Consider the following 25,056-nt stretch of genomic DNA (forward strand, 5'->3'; position numbering starts at 1 on the left):
TAGGCGACATGAGTTACATTCCTGAGTATCTCTCGCGAATCATCAGCAGTGAAGTCAATGAGGGGTTAATTAATAGCTATGGTCCTCCCCTCCACTCTTATGGCAACTAATAGCAAGAGACATGAAGGGTTACGTACACAAATACATAATATAAGTTTCAATTAATTAGGCGTCGATTAAATTTCCAACTTGTATATAAAAAGGTTAAACCATTATTTCACTTATATTCAAGTTTACAGTCATGGCTGATAACATCGACAAAGAACCAGATGTTGACAGTCTACCGATGAACGCAAAAGTAAAAAGCGATAAATTCTAATATGGTAAGTAATTGATTTGTATATGTCAACAGAGGCATCGGATTAGGTTAGCAAATGTTACTTTATTTCCTTAATTAAGAAAGCTAGAAATAGTGAGATTGTGTGAGATTGAAGGATTTGGGGAAGATTAGTTGTATATTAATTAAACAGTTAGTTTACCAGCCCGGTTTTAGGTGCACCTAACAAGGATTCAACCATCACTAAGATATATATATATATATATATATATATATATATATATATATATATATATATATATATATATATATATATATATATAAACATAGGTACCTTATACATAAAACTACGTAGTTTTGATTTGTGAGTTAACTAAAAAAAAAATCTATATTTTTTTTGCTACGTTTTCCTTATTGACGTTTCCTTATTCAGTGACGATATTCAACTCGATTTGTACTTGAATTTCAAATGGTTCTATGATAATCATCCTGGAAAAATCGATTGCAATATGAAATTGTAATTCACAGAAAAGAAACAAGACCGAAAGACCATGATCAGAAATAGCAATTAACAGGAAAAAAAAAGTTTGAATTGAAAAATTATATTCGATCAATTGCCTCCAATCGCAATTAACAGAAAAAAAAATAAAAAGTTTCAATTCAAGAAATTGGATTCGATCAAACAATGTAGCCTCCAACGTTTTTTTGGAATTGCATACGGTAAGTACTTCCAAGTAATTTTTTTATGAAACGTATCTGATATCATTTTTTGAAGTGTTTATGATTTTTAATATTCGACATTATTGTTTATAGTGTTCTCCATTAGCTGCTGATTTTGTATTCGTTCCGGGATTTTATTATTGACATTGTAGTTTCTAGAGCTAGACATTGCGGTTGGTTAACGATTTTTCAGAAAAGGTAAAATATCCAATGTATTTAATTTTTTTTTAGTTTTTCATTGTTGGTTGTTAATATGTTTTTACGTATAATGTTTCAATATGCATCGTTGTTTATTGCAGGCCATAATGAGTGAAGCCGAAACAACTAATCAAGCTATAGAACCATATATAACTGAAGATATTGACACAAATGATTACGTGGAAACAACATATGAGTGTGAAAAAAATAAACAATATCGGTGTGAACATTGAATTTGACGCAGATGATGTTAATGATGAAAGAATATTGGGAAAGGTTTTTGATACAACCGATGATGCCTATACATTTTATAATGATTATTCATTTTTGCATGGCTTTGGTATACGTAGAGATGACACAATTAAAAATCCTAAAACAAATGAGCATTTTCGGAAGATATATGTATGCAACAAAGAAGGTTTCAAATCGATGGCCAAAGATGATTCAATTGAAAATGAGAAAAAACGTCGTAGAGATGTTAGAACCGGATGTCAAGCAAAGCTTCAAATAACAAAACAGGAGGATGGGAAATGGTTGGTGGACTCGTTTAACGACACACGCAATCACGACTTGACCATGACACCTACGGAAGTGATGAAGCATCGATCTCATAGCAATTTCCACTGCCAATAGAAGGTAAATCTCTTATGGTGCAATATGGTCAAGCAAGGTTGAAACCTTCTCAGATTGAAAATGTTGTTAATACAATGAAAACCTCAATTATAGCTGATCTAACTTCAAAGCAATGTGTTGATGTCTTATCTGAGCATCAAAAACATCATAATAGAGGAAAGGAGTTATGTGGACTTATAAAACATTTTCAAGATAACACATTAGTTGACAGTGACCAATATTTTGTTGTGGATTTATCTGATGATGGCTATCCGAGAAATATCTTTTGGGCTGATGGTAGATCAAGAGATGCCTATACAAAATTCATAGATGTTGTTGTGTTTGATGTCACTTATATGACTAACAAATTCAAGATGCCTTTTGCTCCCTTTACTGGGGTTAATCATCATGGGCAGTCTATACTTTTTGGTGGAGCATTGCTTGAAAATGAAAAGGAAGAGACATTTGAATGGTTATTTGAACATTTCCTCAAATGTATGTTTGGCAAGTATCCGAATGCAGTTATTACCAATCAAGACAAAGCTATGGGAAATGCAATAAAAAAAAGTGTTTCCAAAGACTCATCATCACTTTTGTTCATGGCATATTAGGAAGCATGAAACTGAGCACCTTCGATGGTGTGTTTCCTGTTACAGTGATTTTCAAGAAACGCACAGATTATGGGTAAATAGTGACACTATTGAACAATTTGAAGCAACATGGGAAGATATGTGTATTAAGTATGAACCAGAAAGCAATTGTTGGATTAGTGACATGTATAACCAACGTATACATTGGGCTAAACCCTTCTTGAAGGATATTTTTTTGCTGGTATGACCATAACCGGACGAAGTGAGAGTATCAATTCATTTTTTTATGGATTTGTTAACTCGAGGGCCATGTTGAATGAATTTTTTGTACAATATAACAAAGCAGTTGAGTCGCGAAGGGCTGCCGAAGACGATGAAGACTTCAAGACTATGAACTCAAGGCTGGTTCTTTCTTCATTGCATCCAATCGAAGCAAAAGTAGGTCAATGTTATACTAGAAAGATGGTTGATACTTTCAAAAAAGAATGGACCGAATCTCTTACCAATTTGACTCACGAGACTCTAACAAAAACTATAGAAGAAAGCACATATAGAGTTGGGCAATTGGACGTTAATAAAAAAAATATTGGCGTATTGTTACCTTTCGTTCTTTAAATCAAGTCAGCATCACATGTTCGTGTTCTATGTATGAGACAAATGGTATTTTATTCAAGAATAGCTTATATGTGATGAAGAAGAAGCATGTTCAAGAACTACCGAGTCACTATATTTTACCGCGATGGACCCTTGATGCTAGGTACAAACTGGGTAGTGTTAGTATCGGACTTGGGGAAATAAATAATGAAAATGGAGTTAGTGCCTACACATTATTTTGTGTCTGTTCAAATTTTACTAAACTAATTGGACAAGAAAGGGACTCCCCTGCGGAGATACAAAAACTCAATACGATATTGATAATTCTTTTAGATGATCAAGCAAATCGAAAGAAATCTATGTCTTTGGAGAATGCATCTCAAAGTTCTTGTATAGGAGTTTTGCAAGTAGATATGATGCAACAGTTATCTATCCGTGATCCTCTTGGTCCAACTACTACAAAAGGGCGTCCTAAAATTGCAAGTAAAATCAAGTTTTCTTTAGAAGCCCCCAAAAAACAAACATGCTCTTACAGTCAAGTATTGGTTCATTATGCTACTATTTGTTCAAAAATAAAGGTAATTATAATAATAACTTAATTTTCATGATTGAGAACTCTAATAATTATATTAACAATTTTTTTATTTTTTTCATGTATCAGGCGGATGAATCGTTGCAAGATACATAACGATGAGATGTGTTGTTTTTGTGAGCAAAAGAAAAAATAGATGCTTCATGGCATTTTTTTGGTTAACTGCACCTTTTTTCATGTTATAGACACAAACGATGTATGAATAATCTAGAAGTTATTGATGCTTCTTAACAATTTTAATGTTTTCGAATGAAATCTGTTGATTGTTTATGATTTGTGTGATTACAATCGAAATTTGGTTGCCACTATGTATGACATCCATAAAATTCATGAAAAAACTTAAACGTTTAAAACCAAACAACAAATCATCATGTGTTTACAAAATTAGTTTTCAAAACATGTTTAATATCAGAGGTTCCCAAAATCATAAAAAAACACGAGGAGGTGCACGATCACGCCTTTACCTTCCCGCGATCATCTGATGTACCTTAAACATAACCCAAACTGCGAGCCCGAAGCTTAGTGAGTTCCCCCAAAATACCAACACATCACATAACCATAATAATAACAACAAATAGCATGCATACAGAGCCTTCAGTCTGACTAGAACGCCCCACCGGTCTACAGTCTACCTGGTACTCTCACAGAACCTTCAGCATGACTGGTACACCACACTGTGCCTTCAGCCTATCTGGACCTTTCTCCGGGCCTTCGGCCTATCCGGGCCGCCCTGGGTCTGTTGGCCTTTAGCACAAAGCAGGATTGCCTCAACCCAACCACACATACACCGTGTCGACACATACATATATATAACAGACAAGCATACTAATAATCAGCCAATGACAAAAAGATAGATCTTACAGATCACTAAGCATAACATCATCCTATCTACTAGGATACATATCTAATAGATCACTATAATACTCAGTCATATGATAAACCAGGATAACAATCCAAAGGGCCGGCTTTGGTGCCTTCAACCCGTAAGTACAGTGAGGAAAACTCACATCACACTGCTCAATCACACTGAAAGTCTTCGACTGTGGCCCACTAAATCCCCACACTATCACAAACAAAGTAATCATCCAATTAATAATTGGATTCCAATCCTTAGCTATTAGTTCATAAGTTAGGGTAAAAGGCCACTTTATCATTTTCCTAGTATGTGCCAAGGCCCAATCCCTATCCAAATACTCACTCAAGGCCATATTTGGCCTAATTTTCCAAATTGGACCTAAAATCCTACTTGGGCCTTATCCTAAGGCTCACCCTTCCACTTAGCCCAAAACACTTGTGCTCAGATGGCCCAATAAGGGCCCAAGCATCTAGGCCCAAACTTGAAGCCCAAAACCGGTAATCCCAACAGACTGAGTACGTGGGGCGTACTCGGCTGTACGTTAAGCGTATTCGCATTGAGGCTTGTACGCTGCACGTACTGACTTGTACGCCCAACGTACTCCTCTTGTTCATCCACTCTTCGCATTAAGCCCTCAATCCATAAAGATAAAGCTCCAAAACATAGATCTGACTCCCTTGAGCTGGAATAACACGTAAAGTTGCTAACTTTACATATATGCATGGCTAAATGAATCTCTTAAGCTTAAAAATGACTTAATAAGTGGCTTAATGCATGCATGAGAACCAATACCCCATAAAGTTGGCACTTTTATGCTTAGGAAGCCTCTAACAAGCTCAGATCTAGAGAAATGATCCCTTCAATCGTCCCAATCCATCAATCAACTCAAAAACGGACCAAAAGTGTGACAAATCAACCCATAAAGAGATCTAAGCATTAACAAGTCAAGATTTGAACTTGATACCTTTAGAAGCTTGCAAAATGATGAATGATCATGGATCTCAAGTTTCCCCACCAAACTATGAACTTCCACCTTCTTCTAGTTTCTTCAAGAATAAGCAAAACAACACCAAGTTCTCTTCAAAAGCTCAAAAATACAATAATGGAGGCTAAGGGACGCTTTAGGGTTTTCTGGAGGTTTAGGGACAAATAGAGAGGCCAACCCTAAGGGTTAAGGTTCTTTATATAGGGTGCAACACCCTAAATTAGGGTTTCTAGAAACTGCATGTATGCCCAGCGTACATAAGCGTATGCCCTACGTATGCACCCGAAGTCCCGATCCATCTCGCATTAGTACGCTAAGCGTACCAGGTGGTACAGCCCACGTACTGGCTTCTCAGCTAGTACGCCCAGCGTACTACTCCAAGGGCTAATTTGCAACTTTTAATTAATGAAGGGCAAAAGTGAAACGTACCAAGATCCGGGTATTGCACTATGTGCTTCAAACGAAAGTATGAGGGTATTTTACGAAAAAAACGAAAATCCGATGATATTTTGTGAAAAAAAAATTATGAGAGTATTTTATGAAAAAAACGGAAGTACGATGATAATTTGTGAAAAAACAAAATTATGAGAGTATTTTGTGAAAAAAAATGGTAGTAAAATGATATTTTGTGAAAAAACTAAATTATGAGGGTATTTTGTGAAAAAAAAAACAGAAGTACGACGGTATTTTGTGAAAAAATGAAATTATGAGGGTATTTTGTGAAAAAAAAAACAGAAGTACGATGGTATTGTGTGAAAAAACAAAATTATGAGGGCATTTTCTGAAAAAAAAAAATGGAAGTACGATGGTATTTTGTGAAATAACGAAATTATGAGGGTATTTTGTGAAACAAAAACGGCAGTACGATGGTATTTTGTGAAAAAAAACGAAATTATGAGGGTATTTTGTGAAAAAATCAAAAGTACGATGCTATTTTGTGAAAAAAACAAATTTATGAAGGTATTTTGTGAAAAAAAAATGAAAGTATAATGCTATTTTAGGTTAGAAATGAAAATTTTCTGCAATTTTGGGTTAAAAATGAAAGTAGGCTGTCATTTTGAGTTCAAAACAAAAAAATTTACAATTCTGGGTTAAAAATGAAAGTAGGTTGTCATTTTGGGTTCAAAATGAAACTTTTCTGCAATTTTGGGTTAAAATGAAATATAGGTTGAAAACGAAACGTTTCTACAATTCTAGGTTAAGAATGAAAGTAGGCTGTCATTTTGGTTAGTGTTGTATTAATCTACACATAAGTATGATGATTTTTAACCTTGTTGGGCGATTTTGCCCCTGTCTCAAAGATGGTAATCCTCAAGAACTTAAGGATACGAAATTTCAAGTCACATAAACAATACGACCAAAAGCGAAGAATCTCAATTGCCAATTTTCATTAAAAATGATAAGTACATTGTTATTTCAGATAAATATGAAAAGTGGGTTGCTATTTTAGCTTACTCCAAAAAATAATACTTTTGTTCTATACATTTTCTATCAACATATACGTGGTCCATTCACTATACAACAACCCAAAATTTTTCTAGAGTTTCTAAAATTCTTCCATTTGTTCAAGTATTACCATTTGTTCTATACATTTTCTATCAACATATACGTGGTCCATTCACTATACAACAACCCAAAATTTTTCTAGAGTTGCTAAAATTCTTCCATTTGTTCAAGTATTCCCACAAATTCTCCAACAAATAATCTCAATAGCACATGGATGAGCTATCCGGCATCAAAAGTATACCATGTTCCTCCATTATTTTACCCAACTTCAATGTTGTAACCATAGTTTGACCATAATACCCTTACACTTCAAAATAAAAGTTATTGATGTGAATGAGCCCTTTAAAAATCATGAATTGATCGAAATATCAAATATATTGTTTTTAAGATTTATTAATTAATTAAATAGAAAAAATGATTTCTACAATTGAAAGTTGAAACCCATCACATGTTTATTACCTGCTTGCACAAAAACCAAAGTGTAGATACGGGTTCTTTAAGCTTATGAACATCAGGTTCCTGTTGTTTCCTATAAGCCTCAACATAATAGGGAAGAAATTAGGAACAATCTTTAATTTTATTATGATCATATCATAATATAAAAAGGTTAGTTATGTACCTTGTAGTTCTTACAACAATCATGAAATCTCAACATTATATCACTTGCACAACTTTCACTAAAAATGCAAAAGCTCGATGCTTTCTTACTCCAAATTCTCATCTCCCACTAAACATGCTCATTCCAAATGAAACAGCACTAGCCGAAGCTTTGGGAATCTAAATCGTATATACAAAATAGATATAAAAGTATTATAACTTATAAGATATGGTAAAAAGAAAACCATATTCAAGCTATAGGTTAAGGAAGGCAAACCTGGGATGCTCTAATCTGATATACATCATGGTGATATTCATCATTAAAAAGTTCTTGAATCTGTTCCCTGGTTTTGATTCCAAGATTATACATTTCTTCTTCTCCTTGACTTATATGTTATCCACCTTTGGTTTTCCCCTTCCATGGAGACTTCCATTCCCAGACCCAGGAAGGAAGTTTTTCCAAAGATTCCCCTCTTTCTTGTGCATCTTTCAAAATAGATTTCAGTTGATTTGACAAATTTTCCAAGTCTTTCATCCTTTTCTTGGTGGGTGCTCGCGTCCCATGCCTTCCCTGCAAAAGAATGCACACAATGTTTGTAAAGTGTAAGCAGATATGGATACAAAATTTTGAAAAGGTTTTGTTTAACTCACAAAAATAACACTTCCAACTGGTGCACCAAGCCCTTTCGACAAACATACTGAAACAGAATCAACAGCTTATACTAGCATATGAACAGGGACACCAAGAGCTTGAAAAAAAATATTTTGCTTGAACTAGAAACGGAATAACCTGAAACCGAGAAGAAGTGAAGTATGTCGTTGCTTAGCATCCTTGCTACGAAGAACTATGACAAACTGGAGGTTAGGGGTTGCCTGCCTCGTGTCGTTGGGCCTGTCTAAATATGCATCGTCAGCGTAGTACGACTGACATAGTAGAAAGCAAACATGAAATGTATTCGAGTGTATACGACTAGGTCTGCACTGCACAGTGTGTGAATGTTGACCGGAAGAGACGATATATCTTTGGGTTCGACAAACGATGATATCAGTGAATTTAATACATTGTTTTTTTAAGTAAACAAATATTAAAACAACATTGTTTTTTGGGTTCGACAAACGATGATATCAGTGAATTTAATATATAAGTGTTCAATCGAGAACATTTCTTATTGGGAGAACATTTGAGAACAAATTTGGACCACACAATTTTTTAATTAAAATTATAAAGTAATATTCATATAAATAAAAAAAACAGTTACAAACAATTAAAATACCCACTAACCAACATCACTCACCACCCAACCAACACCACCTACAACCACTACCTACCACTCACCACCAACAACCATCACCACCCTCTAGCAACCACCAATGCCTAATACCCACTATCACTATCAACCACCCATCACCACAACCTACAACCCATTACCACCCATCCATCTCTAGGACCCGCCTCCACCACCCATCACCTACCACTATCATCACTACCACCCCCATCACTAATCACCACCACCACCCACCACCACCACCAACACCACCACCAACCATCACCCATCACCACCACCCACATCCACCACCCATCACCACCACTCGCGACGACCACTCCACCTATCACCCATAAAAACCACCACCACCCATCACCACGACCCACCTCCACTACCCATTACCACCGTCTGCCACCACCACCCACCACCACCATCCCTACCACCAACCACCACCCACCAACATCATCACCACCTACCACCATTACCACTAAAACCACCAACCACCACCCACCACCACCAATCATCACAATATGTCGCCACCACCCATCACCACCACTTGCCATCACCCAACCATCAACATCACAACCACTGAACACTCACCATAACCACCACCATTTGTCACCCTTCACCACCACCACTACCCACCACCTATAACCACCCACAACCACCACAAACCAACTATCACCCACGACCCCCATCACCGTCACCACCCATAACCACCCTACCCTAACTCTAGCACTACCACCACCCACCACGTACCACCATACATCTCCACCACACGACCAACACCCCATTACCTACAACCACCAACACTATATGTGATTAAATTCATATAATGGCATAAATCATGTATGATTATATGTATTTAATCACATAAATCACACATGATTAAATACATATAATCACATGTGATTATACGTATCTAATCACATATGATTTATATAAAAAAAGATTAGTTTTCATGTTTCCATTCAATAATTTTTCTCATGTATTTAATCATATTTGATTATATGTATTTAATAACATATGATTAATGTAAACAAAGATTTATTTTCATATTTTTTATTCAATGCTCGTTCTCTTGTATATAATAACATATCATTATATGTATCTAATCACATATGATTTATAAAGACAAGATGTAACATTTAAAATTTCAAACAAAAATTTTCATTTTTAAATTCATATAAAACGTTGTTCATAGAAACCATCTCAAGAAAATCACAGTGTCAAATACAAATCACCATCAACATATCAAAGTGTCCCAAAACTATCTGGTATCATAAATTGCAGGCAAATGTGTACAATAAAGCATTCGCTTTCCCGTGATCATCAGAAGTACCTGAAACACATTTAATCAACAACTGTAAGCACAAAGTTTAGTGACTTCCCCAAAATACCACATATAATACAACACAAAATAAACAACTATGGGTTATCATCAACCCTAGAGACTACCCGAAGTCTCAACACACATAAGGTAACACATATCACAGTAATAGCACATAGACCTCGCTGGTCGTTACATATATAAATCTATTCTACCACACATGTAAGAATAAGTGAGGAGACTCACCTCACACAGATGAGTGATAGAACTCACACCCGAACTGCTGTAACTAGACTCCGCCTAATAATTACACCAATTAACCCTAATTAATAATTAAGGAAATTTTCATACTTCACTAATCCTAAGTCAAGTCTAATCCATAAATTAGGCAAAAGAGCATTTTTCCCCTCCCAAGATGCAAAACCCTCACAAATTGTCAAAAAGGCACACTTGGTCAAAAGTCAACGACGGCCGTACGTGTAACATCCAAATTTTAAACAAAAATTTTCATTTTTAATTTACCCAAAATATTGTTCATAAAACCAAACCATCATAAAATCACAAGTATTAAGTACAAATCATCACTAAAAATATCTAACTTCAAGCCTTTGCATGGCTATAAGGAGTTATAACTCAAAACCCCTAACTTTTACTTCATAACCCCCCCCCCCCCCCCACAACTCTTACATGGAAGAAAAGAAGTGAACAAGTTAGCATTTTTACGACTCAAGATACCTTAGGATGCCTGAAAGGACAAGTTAATCGATATGTAGCACTCCATACTCTCAAAGGTCCAAGCTTTGGGATAAAAGACTAAAATACAAGACTAAACAAGATCTATTAATACAAGCTTCAAGATGCAAACTTTATACCTTAAAAAGGTGCACAAGAAGGTGAAGTTTCTGGATCTACAAGCTTGAATGCACCACCTTCACTTGAAAGATCTTCCTTCAAACACCAAACACACAAGAATCACCTTACAAGCTTCAAAAATCTCCTTCACACACTGGGGTTCGATTTTAGGGTTTAGAGGGAATGGAGGCTTGATAAGATGGTGTCCAAGGGAGGAATAAGATGGTTAAATAGGGGTTATATCCTAAATTTTAGGGTTTGGAGACAACACGAGTACGCCCGCGTACTCATATGTACACCCAACATACTCAAATGTTGACCTGCCCCCAAGGTCAACTGACTTACTCCCTGCATACAACTTGTACGCCCAGTATATGGACCATTTTGAAAACTTTTAAAACACAAGGGACTAGAAAGAAAACTACGTGACAACGGGTGTTACAAATCTACCCGACTAGAATCAAACTTCACCCTCGAAGTCGGCCTCTGCGAAAAAATTTGGATAATGCTCCTTCATCTCATCCTTGGGTTCCCAAGTCCACTCAGAGCCTCTTCGATGATGCTAATAAACTTTAACCAAGTTCACCACCTTGTTCCTAAAGGTTTTCACTTTCAAATCTAGAACCGCCACCAACCTCTCAATGTAATTCAGGCGACCATCGACCTGGATGTCTTCCAAAGGTACCACAACTGCCTCATCAGTTATACACTCTGAACCTCTTGAGGTACGGAGCAAAGAATTGGTGGAGACTTGTTATGAGATCGTATTTTGCTGAGCAGAGGGCTGCGGTATCTTGGTATCAGTTTATGGAGATGTTTCGTACTAGTTATGTGTCGCAGGTTGAGCGTGAGAGGTTGGCCCATAAGTTTTTGGATCTGAGGTAGGGATCGGAGTCGGTGATGGAGATCACTCGGATGTTTACTGAGAGGGTCATGTTTTGCCCTGAGTTTGCTTCGGAGAAGGATTAGATGACCCGTTACTTGAGCATGCTCAAGACGGATATCAGGCAGTTTATTTCCACTTAGGGGTGTGATTCTTTGTTGGAGTTGTAAGAGACCGCCAGGCGGCGTGAGCTTAAGATAGATCTTCAGTTGAGGGAGTAGAGACCGTCCCCGACACAGTCTCAGCCGGTGCTGAAGTGGTTCAAAGCCGCTGATTCTAGGTCTGGGGGTCAGCAAGGCCGCACTTGTGAGAAGTGTGGAAAGGTTCATGACTGGGCTTGTCGATCAGGAGTGGTATGCCACAAGTGTGGCAGGGAGGGGCACTATGTAAGGGATTGCCGCCAGTTAGCCCTGGTTCTGAGTACGAGGATTTTCTATCATTCAGATCAGGTTTGCCATGTGAAGGTCAACTGTCAGTTGTGCGCCGCCAAGCTGGCGCAGGCCCAGTGTCATCTACCTTGAAGATCACAGTGATGGGTTTTGAGCATTCTAACACTCTTATGGTGTACATGCAACCCTAGAAACCTTGGGTCTATGTTTGACTAAGATACATGCAAATAATTATTTTTCCAAGGTTCTTATCCTAACTAGCATGACATGGGATACTTGAATCAAATAAAACTAGTAGAATTACTTACCTTGTAGTAGTAGTTGATTGCTTGGAGTTTGAGAGCCTAGCACCAATAATGTGGATGCCTCAAATGGAAGTCACAAATCACCACAAACTTGGAAACTTGAGAGAATAGTCACAAACTTCTTGAAATCGGCCCTCTTGGTTTACACATATCAACTAGTGTTATATCAAGAACCAAAGCCTCCTTTATATAGTGTGGTGGATTAGGGTTACATCTATGTAAACCCTAATACCCATGTCTTTTCATTTCCATGAGATCCATGGGTTAAAGCTCCATGGAGTATCCATGGACTTTCCATGCAAGCCTAGCCCATTCCAAATAAGCATTAGCCCACACTATATAAATACAAGAACCCATATTTAATTAGTCATACTTTTGATCTCTAAATTAATTCTAAATTAATTATAGAACAACACTAATTAAATAATATGATTTTATATTAATATATTAGAACTTATAATATATTAATAAATCATAACTTATACTATTCTCAAAAGATTATCCGTAAATTGTTCGGATGAAGTGCAACCCAAATGGACCATGCCGGGTCGGGTCAAGTACATACCAAATATAGTTATGGACTTAGACACTATATCCAACAGTCTCCCACTTGGATAAGTCTAATAACTATAGTTGCAAGTATGACTTCAGGAACCGATCAGCAATCGTAGCTCTTTAAACTCTGTTGAACTATGAAGCGCCATTTTAGATAAGTGATCATATAATCCTCTGTTCTAGATATCAGTCGGACAAATACATGGAACATGGTCTTGCTTATTGTCCAGCATTTGTTTCCCGATTTCCGATTTGTTTAACATAGAACTTAACTGAACACATCAATTTAGTTCTGACCGGGCCCGGTACATAGGTCAAAACAAAATCATCGAGGGGCCCAGATATCGCTTCTAATCCTAGAAGGAATAGATAAACTTCGACTCATATGTTTGCTCTACTACTTGTTGAACTACACACAAAGGCACAGTTTATAACATCGAGTTACCAATGCGTTTTCGTGCAATCAATGCATAACCAACTCATAGGCAACAAATCATATCTCTAGGTTTGAAGACTTATATGATATTACCGTCTCACGATCACTCGAGATAAATTCCATGAAGTGATACAAGTGAGTGTGGGTTGAATCCAATACTCAGAACTTATGAGCACTCATGAGTGTTGTAGCCCCGCTTTGTCTAACATCTTAGACCTCTACAAGCCAACCCATGACAGTCTTGATTCATATCTACTTCCAACATATGACCGACTGTGGAGAGTTTGAATAATATGATATAAACCATAACATAATTATTCTGGAAGTCAAAACATGCAAAAAGAAATAATAGTAAACGATTGACAAGAGATAGCAACACTTTACTCATAAATAACAGCTTTTATTTATCATCAAATGTCAATTACATTTTACAAATTTCAAGATTATCTAACTACTAAAACTAATATCATCCTTCAGCCCTATGCTCCGAGCATGCTGGAGATGCTTAGCCCGAGTCAGTCCCTTCGTAAGGGGATCTCCTGGGTTCTCATCCGATGATACCCTCTTTGCCACGAGGATTCCTTCTTCTATTCGATGTCTGATGAAGTGATATTTTCTGTCAATGTGTCTGGATCTCCCATGATCTCTTGGTTCTTTGGCTAAGGCAACCGCACTATTGCTGTCACAGAAAATCTCCATTGGCTCCTTTATAGCTGGTACAACTCCAAGGTCTCCGATGAAGTTCTTTAGCCATATAGCCTCCTTTGCTACCTCGCTTGCTGCTATATACTCTGATTCACAAGTGGGATCAGCCACTATCTCCTGCTTGGAACTTTTCCAAGTAATTGCCCCTCCGTTTAGAGTAAAGACCCAGCCCGACTGAGAGCGGAAATTATCCCTGTCAGTCTGAAAGCTAGCATCATTGTACCCTACAACTCTCAAGTCCTCACTGCCACCGAGGGTAAGGACCCAGTCCTTAGTCCTCCGTAGGTACTTGAGGATATTCTTTACCGCAGTCCAGTGTGCCTTGCCAGGGTTCCCCTGATACCTGCTAACCATGCTCAAAGCAAAGGCTACATCAGGTCGAGTACACGTCATAGCATACATGATCGATCCTACAACTGAAGCATAAGGTATTCGACTCATTTCTGCTATCTCAGCCTCAGTACTAGGGCTTTGTGTCTTACTCAATCTAGCGTTACTCTGGATGGGTAACTCTCCTTTCTTGGAGTTATGCATGTTGAACCTTTTCAACACTTAGTCCACATAGGTGCTTTGACTAAGTCCAATTAGTATTTTACTCCTGTTTCTCAAAATCCTTATCCCTAGGATATATGCAGCTTCTCCAAGGTCCTTCATAGCGAAACACTTCCCAAGCCAGGACTTTACTTCCTGCAGGGTTGGGATGTCATTTACTATGAGTAGTATGTCATCCACATACAGTACCAAAAAGCTGACTATACTCCCACTAGCCTTGATATAGACACAAGATTCATCTTCACTCCTTGAAAAGCCAAATTCTTTGACTTTCTCATCAAAGCAAAGATTCCATCTGCGAGGTGCCTATTTTAATCCATAAATGGATTTCTCGAGCTTACACACTCGACTGGGTACTCTGTACTGACAAAACCCTCTGGATGAACCATGTAAACATCTTCAGCCAACTTTCCATTAAGGAAAGGGGTTTTTACATCCATTTGCCATATTTCATAATCATGAAATGCAGCAATGGCTAACAGAACCCTAATAGACTTAATCTTGGCCACTGGTGAAAAGGTCTCATCATAATCAACTCCTGGAGTTTGAGAATAACCCTTTGCAACCAGTCGTGCCTTATAAGTGTGTACATTACCATCCATGTCGGTCTTCTTCTTGAAGATCCATTTGCACCCAACTATCTTACGATCAGGTACATTGTCAACCAAGTTCCAAACTTGATTGTCATACATGGATTGTATCTCGCTATCCATAGCCTCTTTCCATTTAGCAGCCTCAGGGCCTGCCATGGCTTCTGTGTAGCTGTTAGGCTCATCCAGATTTACCAGTGTGTTATCATTGATAAGTGTCTCACCTTCTGCAGTAATATGAAAACCATAATAATGCCCAGGTGCATTCCTAACTCTGGTGGAACGCCTCAGAGGTATAGATTCTTCAGTCGGCTCAACAGGAGTTTCCTCCTCAGGTTGAGGGCTAGGGTTTGAGGTTCCTTCACCACTTGACTCTTGAATTTCCTCAAGGTCAATTTGCCTCCCATTGTCTCCTTGGCTCATGAATTCTCTCTCTCGAAAGAATCCTCTTCTTGCTACAAAGACCACATTATCACTGGGTCTGTAGAAGATGTAACCAAAGGATTTCTGTGGGTAGCCGATGAAAATACACCTTTCGCTTCGGGGTTCGAGCATATCGTGAGTCTCGCGTCTCACAAAAGCCTCGCAACCCCAAATCTTGATGTGGTCTAGATTGGGAACCTTTCCAGTCCACACCTCGTGAGGTGTTTTGGCAACCTTCTTTGTAGGGACTAGATTAAGGATATGGGCGGCAGTCTCTAAGGCATACCCCCAAAATGAGATTGGTAGCGAAGCTCGACTCATCATGGAACGAACCATGTCCAACAAGGTCCGATTGCGCCTCTCAGCTACACCATTCAACTGTGGTGTCCTAGGAGGTGTCAATTGTGAGACAATCCCACATTCCTTAAGATAGTCAAGGAACTCAGTACTAAGATACTCACCACCACGATCGGATCGAAGCATCTTAATGTTCCTGCCCAACTGATTCTCCACTTCTTGCTTAAACTCTTTGAATTTCTCAAAGGTTTCTGACTTATGCTTGATTAGGTAGACATATCCATATCTACTAAAATCATCAGTAAAAGTCACATAGAACCGATTAGCATCTCTTGTGGCGGTTCTGAAGGGTCCACACACATCTGTGTGTATGAGGTCCAACAAACCTTCACCCCTAGCACAAGTGCCAGTAAAAGGTGACTTTGTCATTTTACCAAGCAAACAAGATTCACAACTATCATCTGACTTTAGGTCAAATGACTCCAAGACTCCATCCTTTTGGAGTTGGCCTATGCGTTTCTTGCTTACATGTCCAAGACGACAATGCCATAAGGATGCTTTATCTAAGCTAGTGGAAGAGTTAATACACAATACATTATTTCCTAGATTATCTACAACAGATACAGTTTCATACACGCCATCACAAGGTAATGCTTTAAAATAAAGAACATTATTAAAGAAAGCATCAATACTACCATTATTATTATCAAAATAAAAGGTAAAACCTTGTTTATACAATGCATGAAAGGAAATAACATTTCTTGCCATTTCTGGCGAATAATAACATTTATTCAAATCTAATGTAAACCCACTATTTAGCACTAAGGAATAAACTCTTATCTTGGTGACAGGTGAAGCTTTCCTGCTTCCCATGATCAAGTTTATCTTTCCCTGCTCCACATTCTCACTTCTTTTTAGTCCCTGCAAATCACAACATATGTGAATACCACACCCTGTATGAAGGACCCAAGACCTCGAATGAGGTGAGTTATTAGACAATATAGTGTATATACCTGCATGGTTGGGTTTTACTTTCCCATCCTTCAAATCTTGCTGGTACTTTGGGCAGTTTCGCTTCTAGTGCGACTTTTCATGGCAATAGAAGCATTCAGCCTCATTAGGGTTAGCAGAAGGAGTGACAAAACCTTTCTTGGTTTTGCTTGAAGAGGAGCCTTCAAGGGTCTTACCCTTGGTACCCTTAGAAAGGTTCTTTCTCTTCTTCCCTTTGCCATGCCCGATTGCCAAGACATTGGCCGCAGTTGGAGTAGGAGTAGGAGTAGTAACAACCGACTTACTCTTTAGACCACTTTCGACGGTCTTCAAGAGTCTTTGAAGTTTGCTGAGGGTGACTTCTTCCTTGTTCATGTGATATGTCATGCGGAATTGATCATAACACGATGGCAAGGAGTGCAAAATGATGTCTATTGCTAACTCCTCAGGGAAGTTCACATTCAGCTTCAGTAAACGGTCCACATACCTTTGCATTTTCTGCATGTGGCCCGTGATGGGTTCACCATCCTTCATTCGGGTTGTTATCATGGAGGAGATTATTTCATATCGCTCTTGACGAGCACTTTGATGGTAGCGGTCCATTAAGTCCTGGTGCATCTCAAAAGGATAATAGTCCTCATAGGACTTTTGGAGCTCGGCTGTCATGGTGGCCATCATGATGCATGCCACTTTTGTAGCATCTCTTTCATGTACCTCATATTCAGCAAGCTCTTCAGGAGTAGCAGTTGGCTCGGGTACCTTCAGCTCCTTGTCGAGAACATATTCTTTGTTCTCATACCGAGTGACCATCCTGATGTTTCTGATCCAATCTGTAAAGTTGGACCCATCAAAGATGACTCTCCCACAAAGATTCATGAGAGAGAAGGAGCTAGTAGGGTTTGAGCCAGAAGCATTGTTATTGGAAAACATCTGAAAAGAAGAGGGAACAAATTAGATTAGATATAGAGATAGTCCTTAACAAAACACCCAAATGTAATATTAAGGCTAGGACCCAACACAATATTTTATAACTTAGAAGAGGGATGCCGTAATCTAAGCTATAAGATATTTGAAGGTAGGTGAATGACGATTCACCAATTTCCACCATGAAAAACGAAATATTTAATTAGGTTTTAATTGGTTTAGAAACTCCTAGATTCTTTGAGATTCATTGAACTTTCTTCAATGGCATGTTTCAATCTCGAGTGTGCCCTTCAAGTTTTGTGACTGGGATGCCGAGGATCACAAAACAAGGTGTGAAGTAACCATGCAAATTACTTGGTACCCTTAATGTATTACCCCTCAATCGATGTGCCGGTTAACCACACACGCTCCATCGATACTATGATAAACATTAAGTCACCCTTTACCTACCTTGTTAAGTTCAAGTTAGTGTGCCGGTTAACCACACACGCTCCACTAACGACTTAAACAAAGTGTAAAGTGTAATTTCATGGATTAGCACCTTATTCACATTTTCCTAAAATAACTAAGATTGGGAATTCAATAAAGTTTAGTTACTTTAGTATTATCATTATACTTTTAATGAGAATTTATAAGTCCTTGTCCTACCCGTTCGGCTAACGACCCTCCACCGATCAAGGAAGCGGTGGATGAGAGTGGACACCCATTAAGTTGCCATTTTATAGGCAACAACCTTATACCCCCCTTATAGACCGGCTTCGTGAATGAGGCGTACTAGCGGTAAGACGACTTGATCTTATACATATATAAATATTATTAAAATTATAATATTATAAAGTATAAGGGTTGAATTTTAACTTTTAAAATTCTAGGGGTTGGGACTAAAGTTTTTAATATGACTTTACATGTTCCAAAACTTGAGGGCAAGTTTTGTAAACTTTCAAAACTTTTCATTTCTCATAACTTATGAGTTAATGGTTATTAAAAATGAAGACTCTTCATTTTTTGTAACCTATGTGTTCTTTTAATGGTTATTTATAAATGTGACTTTTGGTTATCCATAACTTAAGAACTAGTTATGGACTCCATTAAAACACATAAAGATCAAGAATTAATCTAATCAATTATTAGCACATAATTTCTATGATCTTCTAAACTCATATGTTTATGAATGTTCATATCAAAAATTTCAAGAATCGTAAGACATATACAAAACTTGAAATTTTGATACGAGCTTTTGAACAAAACTTCGATTTTCAAGTTTTTTTTTTTTTTTTTTTTTTGCATCAAGTATCAAATAAACAAACCTGGCTCTGATACCACTGATGGGTTTTGAGCATTCTAACACTCCTATGGTGTACATGCAACCCTAAAAACCTTGGATCTATGTTTGACTAAGATACATGCAAATAATTATTTTTCCAAGGTTCTTATCCTAACTAGCATGACATGGGATACTTGAATCAAATAAAACTAGTAGAATTACTTACCTTGTAGTAGTAGTTGATTGCTTGGAGTTTGAGAGCCTAGTACCAATAATGTGGATGCCTCAAATGGAAGTCACAAATCACCACAAACTTGGAAACTTGAGAGAATAGTCACAAACTTCTTGAAATCGGCCCTCTTGGTTTACACATATCAACTAGTGTTATTTCAAGAACCAAAGCCTCCTTTATATAGTGTGGTGGATTAGGGTTACATCTATGTAAACCCTAATACCCATGTCTTTTCATTTCCATGAGATCCATGGGTTAAAGCTCCATGGAGTATCCATGGACTTTCCATGCAAGCCTAGCCCATTCCAAATAAGCATTAGCCCACACTATATAAATACAAGAGCCCATATTTAATTAGTCATACTTTTGATCTCTAAATTAATTCTAAATTAACTATAGATCAACACTAAGTAAATAATATGATTTTATATTAATATATTAGAACTTATAATATATTAATAAATCATAACTTATACTATTCTCAAAAGATTATCCGTAAATTGTTCGGATGAAGTGCAACCCAAATGGACCATGCCGGGTCGGGTCAAGTACATACCAAATATAGTTATGGACTTAGACACTATATCCAACACACAGATGGGCGCCAAAGGAAGGCGGAGCCCCTGAGGGCTCGAGGTTGCGCTTTTCAGATTACTACCGAGGAGCCAGAGCAGCTTCAGATGTTGTGACTGGTATGTTTATATCCGTTATCTGATTGATTGTGTTTATGTTATGCTTATACCTTTGTACCTTTTTTAGGTACGTTCCCAGTGAACTCCTTGCCTGCTTTAGTGTTGTTCGACTCGGGTGCGAGTCGTTCCTTTGTTTCACCGTCGTTTAGTAGCGAGTTTGTTATGCCCTTAGGAGAGTTGGAGTGTCCGTTGCGAGTTTCTATCGCCAACGAACACATGGTTTCTGTTTCTTCAGTGTATCAGGGTTGTGTTCTGGAGATCTTCGGGGTATCCTTTCCGATCGATTTGATCCCTATCCCCATGGGGGATGTCTGCGTGATTGTGGGTATGGACTGGCTGAGCTGTTTTGGCGCGATGATTGATTGTGAGGGCCAACGTGTGGTAGTTCGAACCCCAAGTCGGGGAGAAATGGTTATCTATGGAGAGGGCACCAGGATCGATTCAGGGTTTTGTTCTGCAGCCAGGGCTCGGTAGTATATTCAGCATGGGTGTGCGGGTTATTTGGCTTATGTGGTTGATACGCGTGTTGGGGATCAGGTTTCAGTTTCAGAGGTCCCGGTGGTCAGGGATTTTACCGATGTATTTATGGAGGAGTTACCCGGTGTGCCTCCTAAGAGACAGGTCGAGTTCAGGATTGACCTCGTGCCAGGTGCGGCCTCGATTGCCAAGGCGCCGTACCGTTTATCACGCCTGAGATGAAGGAGTTGTCATATCAGTTGCAGGAGCTACTAGGCAATCATTTCATCAGGCCGGGTAGTTCTCTGAGGGGAGCGCCGATTCTATTCGACAAGAAGAAGGATGGTTCACATCGGATATGCATTGATTACTGGGAGTTGAACAAGCTAACGGTGAAGAACCGTTATCTCCTTTCGCGGATTAATGATCTCTTTGATCAGTTGTAGGGTGCATCTGTTGGATTAATGTCTAAGTCCATAACTATAATTGGTAAGACTTGACCCGACCCGGCATGGTCCATTTGGGTTGCATGGCATCATGCATTTGGATAGACTATAATGAGAGAAATAACACTTAAGGTTGGTTAATATATTATAAGTTCTAATATATTAATAAGGTTATTTAATTAGTATTGATCAAGAATTAATTTGGAATTAATTAAGTGATCAAAAGGAGACTAATTAAAAATATGGGTTGATTGTGTAAATCATTCATTCTTATATATGTGGGCTTGTGATCCAAGACTCCTTATGTTGGACTAAGTCCATGGGGTGACCCATGGATACTCCATGGAGGTTAAAATCCATGGAGCATAAGGAATGGGTAAAGTTATGAGTTACATGGTGTAACCCTAATAGCCACCATATAAAAGAATCCCATGGCTCAAGAAATCGGGCACTAATGTGTGAATATGAGGGCTAGACGATTTCAAGGAGTGTTCCATTTCTCTCAAGTCATTCCATGTGCATTTGGTGTTGTGTGAACCATTTGAGGTGTCACACTTGGGGCACTAGGCACTCAAGCTTCATGGAGACAAGCTACATCAAACAAAGGTATGTATTCTATCCATTTGATTACCCAAGTATCAAGTATTGTATGTTAGATAGGGTAATACCTTGGAAAGTTCATAATTGCATGTATAATAGAGAAAACATAGATCCAAGGTATTTAGGGTTGCATGTACACTTAGGAGTGTTAGAATGCTCAAAACCCATCATCATCTTGGTTCTCCAAGATAGATCTGAGGTCCAGGTCAGGGTGAGAGAGGAGGATTTGGAGAAGATCACGTTCCAAACTCGTTATGGGCATTATGTCACACCCCCAAACCAGAACGGCGGAAACGTTCGGGGGCGGAGGACGTCATGCCCAGTATCATAACCATAGTGAAGAAAGTAAACACAAACATCATAAATATAATTTAAAAGGTTACATCATTTCAAAAGTACATGTTTCCAAATAAATTACATATGATGACAAAATATAGCAAAAGAATCTACGCCTTAGCGTCTTGACTTCAGAAATCTTGTGATTACCTGTTTTACTGATTACCTGAGAATACAAGTTGTTTTGAAAGAGTATCAGCATAAGGCTGGTAAGTTCATAAGCAATTTATGAATGAAAAATGAATGATGTTCCTTTTTGTTTGTTATAAGTTTATCTCCAGAAAATCCAATATTTTCTAAAATGTTCGTTGTAGTCTTAACTGAACCAAAACTTAGTATATGTAAGTAAATCGTCATACTTATGTGTGGTTTTATATTTAAATAAAACTCCTTTGTGAAAACCTTAGAATTCCTGTGAACTGTATGTTTTGTTAATACCCCATGTGAGATGTAATAACCATACTAAAGACTAGAAGGCCTCGTATGCAACGTTCTTCAGGCGTCGGAATGTTATGACACTTGTCACCCCAGACCTGCCGGTCTAGCTGTTGCAAGCAGCTTAGGTACGGGTTGGTCATACCCAGTATAGATCTATACACAACTATCACGCTCTCCCTCCAGGAGATTCTGATTATAACTACAGGACTTTTCTGTGGTACTTAAGAGTACCCCGAAGGAGAATGTCTCACAAATTTATTCATTAACAAGTTCACGTAGTGCGTAATGAAATACTTGTTTTGTAAATCGAGTGTGTTATTGTTTTTCTTTGTTAAATGAAGTGCTCAAACTATACCTATTATAGTTTTTGTATGTTTGAATGAAACCTTGTTATGCATGTCCTTGTATTTCAATAAAATGACATTGAAAATACTAAGTGTAAATCGTACACACCTTGCTCAGCATGTTACAAGGTGTGAATAACTCCTAAACATGTTTTTGACAATTTTATCCTTAACCGTCACTGTTTTAGAATATTCATAGAAAAATCGTCGTATGTCGAAAACTGAATCCGTAAACTCTGAGTGTTTGGAAAAAGAGTCTACCATGTCTATAAATTTTCCTATAATTTTTGGTGGTCTCAAACCAGTGTGAAAATGTTCATCTTCACAACCTGGTCCGACTTTGATGCTGTAGTGATAGGCAGTTTTGTAAAAATCACCATAAATTGTAGAGAAATCGTATGGAGATGTGCAAATATTCATTTTAAAGGTATAAACCTGAAATATTTTCATATCAAACAGTTTTGAAAAATATTAAGTTTAAGTTGGGTAAAACAATTTGTGAACAGGTCACAACTTTTCTGTTGTAAGCTGTCAAGTTAAGTTTTGAATATGATTTGGTGTTTTAACTTGTATCCCCCCCCCCATGAAAACTGAAGAAAACTAGAAAATGTAGGGGTATGAACTCACCTTGAGTGATTTCTTGAAGAATGGAAGGTCTAAGACGAAGAGTATCAAGTCAAGAACACTTGATGAACACGTGAAAGCTTGGATGATCCTAAGAACGACTTTTGGTGTTAAATGTGTGTAGATAATTCAAGGATGTTAGGAAAACATGCAATGACACCTGATTTTAGATGAAATACTTACCAAAAAGTGACGTAATAGCTCAAGAAAACTTCCAAAAAGTGGCTGGAAGTAGAGAGAAAAAGAGGCTCTTGTGGTGGTTTGAGAAGTGTGTAAGTGAAGGAATTGATCAAAGTGAACAAAGAAATCCTCCATGGATTTCTTTATATAGATGTTGCTGGAGAAAGTGGAAAAGTTGAAAGGATGTTTGCCTTGGTTTGTGTGATGTGGATAGGGTTGGGCTAATGAGAAGATGACACATGGAAGGCAAGTGGGCACACTTGACCCACTTGTGGTGTAAACATCCTTAGATATTTCTCTTAATGTAAAATAATGATTTTTAATTAATAAATCCTTGAGAATTTAATAAAATATGAGTTTTGGGGGTTTAAAATGGTAAAAATATGAATTTGGTGAAAAATCCCCGTCAAAAACGGGCTTAGGAAGCGAAAGTAGTCGAAAATCGGGCTTAAGGAGCGAACCTGCTAGGTTCGGCTCTTGGAGGTGCTGAGGACCGAAGGTAAGGAAAGGAACCGAGAGAAGGGAGAAGGGACCGAAGGTGGGGGTCTCGGTCCGAAGTGGTGAGGGAAGCGAAATAGACCGAGGGCTCGGTCTATTTCGGTTGCATCCTGGTTCGGTCCATTTCGGTCTACTGAGTTCGGTCCGAGAAGGTGGGTTCGGTTCTGACAAGTTCGCTTCTGACAGCTTCGGTTCTGAGGGGCTTTGGTCCTATTAGAAGGGTTCGGCTCTAAGAGGTTCGGTTCCTAAGAGGTTCGGTTCCTAAGAGGGTTTCAGTCCTATTTAGCTGATTTTCAATATAACTCCTCGTTTTGAGCGGTTTTTGGCCAATTTAAGGGTCGGGATGACCTGGATGACTATAAAAAATTGAGAGAGATTTTGAGAGAGATTTGGGAGAGATTTCACATACTTGGAGAGATTTAGGAGAGATTTCACATACTTGGAGAGATTTCACATACTGGGAGAGATTTGGGAGAGATTTAAGTTTAGCCATTACTATAGTATAATCTCGTAATGCAAGGCTCGTGAACCCTGTTATGTTTCGTTTATGACTGTTTTAAGTCCCCGAAATGGTCCTTTGTCGTGTTTTGATGCATTAACTCCCTTTTTAGGGTTTTACATTACTAAACACATAGAATATCTGAGACACTTGAATTCTTGGCATACCAATACACATTTTTATTGAATAACTTTTCACATACAAGTATTGGTTAAGTTTGACTGTTTTGAGTTGTTGACTTTGAATTTGACTTGTTGACTTGAATTTGACGGTGTCACACATTACGAGTTCGTGGTGATGCCATTCGGGCTCACCAATGCGCCTGCGGTATTTATGGATTTGATGAATTGGGTATGCAGGCTGATGCTCGATCGTTCGGTTATCGTGTTTATTGATGATATCTTGGTATATTTCAAGACCAAAG

At 38.1% G+C, this 25,056-nt stretch overlaps 1 protein-coding gene across 1 annotated transcript; it reads left to right on the plus strand.

Annotated features, from left to right (window-relative positions):
* Positions 1-1,842: 1,842 nt before the first annotated feature.
* On the plus strand, positions 1,843-2,418 carry LOC145122487 (protein FAR1-RELATED SEQUENCE 3-like). The gene has a single exon (XM_079058086.1). It carries the CDS (start codon positions 1,843-1,845, stop codon positions 2,416-2,418), a length of 576 nt encoding a protein of 191 aa, XP_078914212.1.
* The last annotated feature ends 22,638 nt before the right edge of the window (positions 2,419-25,056 follow it).

This window comes from Lactuca virosa, chromosome 6 (genome assembly GCF_052849685.1).
Source record: "Lactuca virosa cultivar CGN04683 chromosome 6, Lactuca_virosa_CGN04683_v6, whole genome shotgun sequence".
NCBI lineage: Eukaryota > Viridiplantae > Streptophyta > Magnoliopsida > Asterales > Asteraceae > Lactuca > Lactuca virosa.

Excerpts from the sequence above, each read along its gene's own strand:
- LOC145122487 (XM_079058086.1), top strand. The coding sequence starts at position 1,843 with ATGGTGCAATATGGTCAAGCAAGGTTGAAACCTTCTCAGATTGAAAAT.